Genomic DNA, 3127 nt, shown 5'->3' with positions numbered 1-3127 from the left:
TTTTTTTTTTTTTTTTTTTTTTTTTGTTACTAATTATGAAGTGTAAACAAATACGTGAAGAAGAGTCCATTCCATCGAAGTAAACAACTAATGGTCCATCACCTGTGTTTCTGACGTCCTCTACTGAGCATTGCCATCCGGTGGGCAGCCACTGTCAATGCATCATCGTGTTGCACTGATACAGTAGGCAAATCAATATCTGAAACTGGATTTAGCATCATATCTGAATCGCTGTCATCGCCATCACTGGATAGAGGCTCAAATCCTGTAGTAGTCCCCTCATTGTCACTGAAGTGGTCAAGCGAGGGTATGCCAAAATCAAATGAATCCTAAAGAAAGTCACGTGCATATTAGTACAATGATGTTAAATATTTCCACTTACAAAAAGAACCTATTTTCCTTCTCAAATTTCCAGAGGCTTCAATCCAAAGATAAGAAGCCTTAGCCGTCCAAGAGTGGAACTAGTATGCCACTGTTTAGACAACTTTCAAAATATTTATTTCCCAAAAACAGCTCAGCCAGTTTTACTTTTACGGTTATCTGGTTCCTACAAGAGACCAGAGCTAAAGGAAATGATTGCAGTTCAGTTGCGAATAACAATCCGTCAACAATTTCTTCATCTCATTTTAGATCTGAAAGTTCGATTATTCATCCAGCAATTTGCAGTTGCAATGAGGAAGGATATAACATTCATTCCCTTTTCCTAAAAGAACATAATAACCAGCATGGCTTTCACAGATGACGTCCAGTAAGTTATTAGTTATCGTTATCATGTTGACTCCAGAACCTCATATCAACATGTGCAACACTCAATCATCCTGATAAAATTTAATCAAACACGATGATGGATGAACATACCTGATCAAAGGCTCTAACTTCAGTAATGCAACGTGGTTGATAGTACCGAGTCTTATGAACCTTCAACGCTCTTAGCTGCACATAAGAAGCAAAATTAAGTATCTAACTTTCAAATTTGCTCAAACTAACCAATGTTGAGAATAGCAACATCATTTTAAAAAATGAAAATTTTCATTTTGAAACAACAAAGCAATAGAAAACGAACATACACCCGCAGCAAGGTTGAAAAACAACCACGAATGCTAATTATGATAGTTCTGATTGAAATAGTGGTTTCCTGATATATGCAATCAGGCTCCCAAAGCCTCTGTTTTGCTCGACTTAGATTATTTATGGCTAAAGTATTGCTATAATTAAACTTACTGCTTAAGCCTTTTGCTGGATTGTTTCCTTATATTAGCAATCGGGCTTCATAGTTCTCATATTTGAAACATTGTAATATAGCTTAAGCTTTTGGTTGATGGTTAATTCATAATATATTATTTCCTTTCATTCCCGTTCCCTTTCTGTTTCTAATAACTCATTTGAGCCGTCTAATTCACCGAAAAAAAAAACCTCCGAAGGTAAACATGGATTGAGCAAATAGCAAACATATTACAACTCGCTGGAAATGATCAAGTGCAAAACTCACCTTGACGCCGCAATACAAATCTGTATAGAAACGCGCCATCGAAAAACTGTTGGAATTCCTTGTAGCAACGGGATTGACGAACCACGGCTGCCATCGGAAGAGCCTTGAACGACGGTGGTGATCGTGGAGACGAAGATTCAAAGTATGAGAAGAAGAAAGCATCGTTACAAACGAGAAAAACGATGAGCCGAAGCATCAGATCTAAGAATATAGAAGGTAAGGGAAAAGAACGAGGCTATCAGAGAAAGAAAAAGAAAAAAGAATAAAAAAGGAAAGAGAAAAAAAAAGGAGGAAGGTGGCATATGAATTCAAAGCATTTTGGAGCTTCCTATGCAGCCATGGTCGCCCGCAGCAAATTCACAAAACTCCGAACTTCCACGCGCGAGGAGGCGCGTCGCCCAAATGTTGCTAAACAGAAAACGTGGAAGAAACCAACAAAAGGAGTTTGAGATGCCGCGAAAATGAAAGGAAAAAAACAACACGAGCTGAAATGTGTCTCTTTATTGCGATCTTTACGGTGCTTCCGACGTGACCCGTAACCGCCGACGTATCGCACGATGGTGTCTCTTTATTGTTTTTCTTTTTAAATTTATTTTTAAGGCTAAATTACGAAAATACTTCTCCTTTGTTTTTGTTTTTGCGTAATTTGAATTTATTTAGTTTCTTCAAAATTTGTTTAATTAAATTTTAGACATATATATATATCTAAATTATTCAGTAACCCAAAAAACTATGAGAATGGATCTGAGGGAAAGTTTTGGAACAAATTACCTTAAAAGGATAAAAATTAGAAGTAAATAAAATTTATTTATAAACTCGTGATTCGAATCATTTTACAATATAGTTTAATCGATATTACTTTAACGATCATAACATGCAAATCTAAATATACTAAATGCAACATGACAGACTTGTAGCTTGAGAAACATAATATGCAACTTTCATTTTAATATTTAAGATCTTTGTAATAAAGCACGTCATAAATAAACTATTTATAGCCTTGAAACTAAGCTTAAAAGTAATTTGTGGTCTATTGAAAAAAGTTGCCATAGACGGTAATTTAAAATCTTAAAAAGAATATTCTAAACTTGAAAAATCAAATCAAACCTCCGTGAATTTTATATTTACATACGAGTATGATCAGAGACGTTTGCACGGGCCCAATATGTCATGGAAAGTCATTTCTTTGGGTTGGGCAATAAAAAAGCCTTAACTTAGGATGCTTTTGTAAATTTTAATATATAATTAATTTAATTTTAATATTTTGTCCTTTAATTTTCTTGTGTTTAATGAATTAGTTGATGTGAACCGATGCAACTATGTGAGTCGAGATGATCATCCATATAAGTGATGTGTACATTTATACGTGAATATGATCAATATATACCTATGTGAAATATCACGACCATAAGTTAAAATATGTTTATAAAGATACGTCTTTTTACACAAAAGTCAACCCAAGGCTTCATAAGTATATATATATATATATTTTGTTATTTACTGAATACTTAATATTTAATTATTTTGTTTTTAATTTTTCATAGCTCCTATTTTATCTTCGAATATTTAACCTAAAATATTATATTATTAAAGTTTTTGGTTTTTTTTTTTTTTTTTTTTTTTTTTTTTTTTTTTTTA

The 3127-nt window shown here is 33.5% G+C and overlaps 1 protein-coding gene across 1 annotated transcript in view; it reads right to left on the bottom strand.

Moving 5' to 3' along the window:
* The window catches only part of LOC111434340 (phospho-N-acetylmuramoyl-pentapeptide-transferase homolog), a 7269-nt gene extending 5332 nt beyond the window's left edge, over nt 1–1937 (bottom strand). Inside the window, exons 1-3 of the mRNA XM_023071777.1 lie at nt 1490–1937; nt 859–933; nt 103–329 (exon numbers count right to left, since the gene is read on the bottom strand). Coding sequence (XP_022927545.1) covers nt 103–329; nt 859–933; nt 1490–1651 — 464 coding nt within the window. The 5' untranslated portion in view covers nt 1652–1937. The remainder of the gene's footprint in view (nt 1–102; nt 330–858; nt 934–1489) is intronic.
* Nucleotides 1938–3127: the final 1190 nt, after the last annotated feature.

Source organism: Cucurbita moschata, unplaced genomic scaffold (assembly GCF_002738365.1).
Source record: "Cucurbita moschata cultivar Rifu unplaced genomic scaffold, Cmos_1.0 Cmo_Scf00044, whole genome shotgun sequence".
NCBI lineage: Eukaryota > Viridiplantae > Streptophyta > Magnoliopsida > Cucurbitales > Cucurbitaceae > Cucurbita > Cucurbita moschata.
This window is presented reverse-complemented; position numbering and strand designations above follow the sequence as displayed.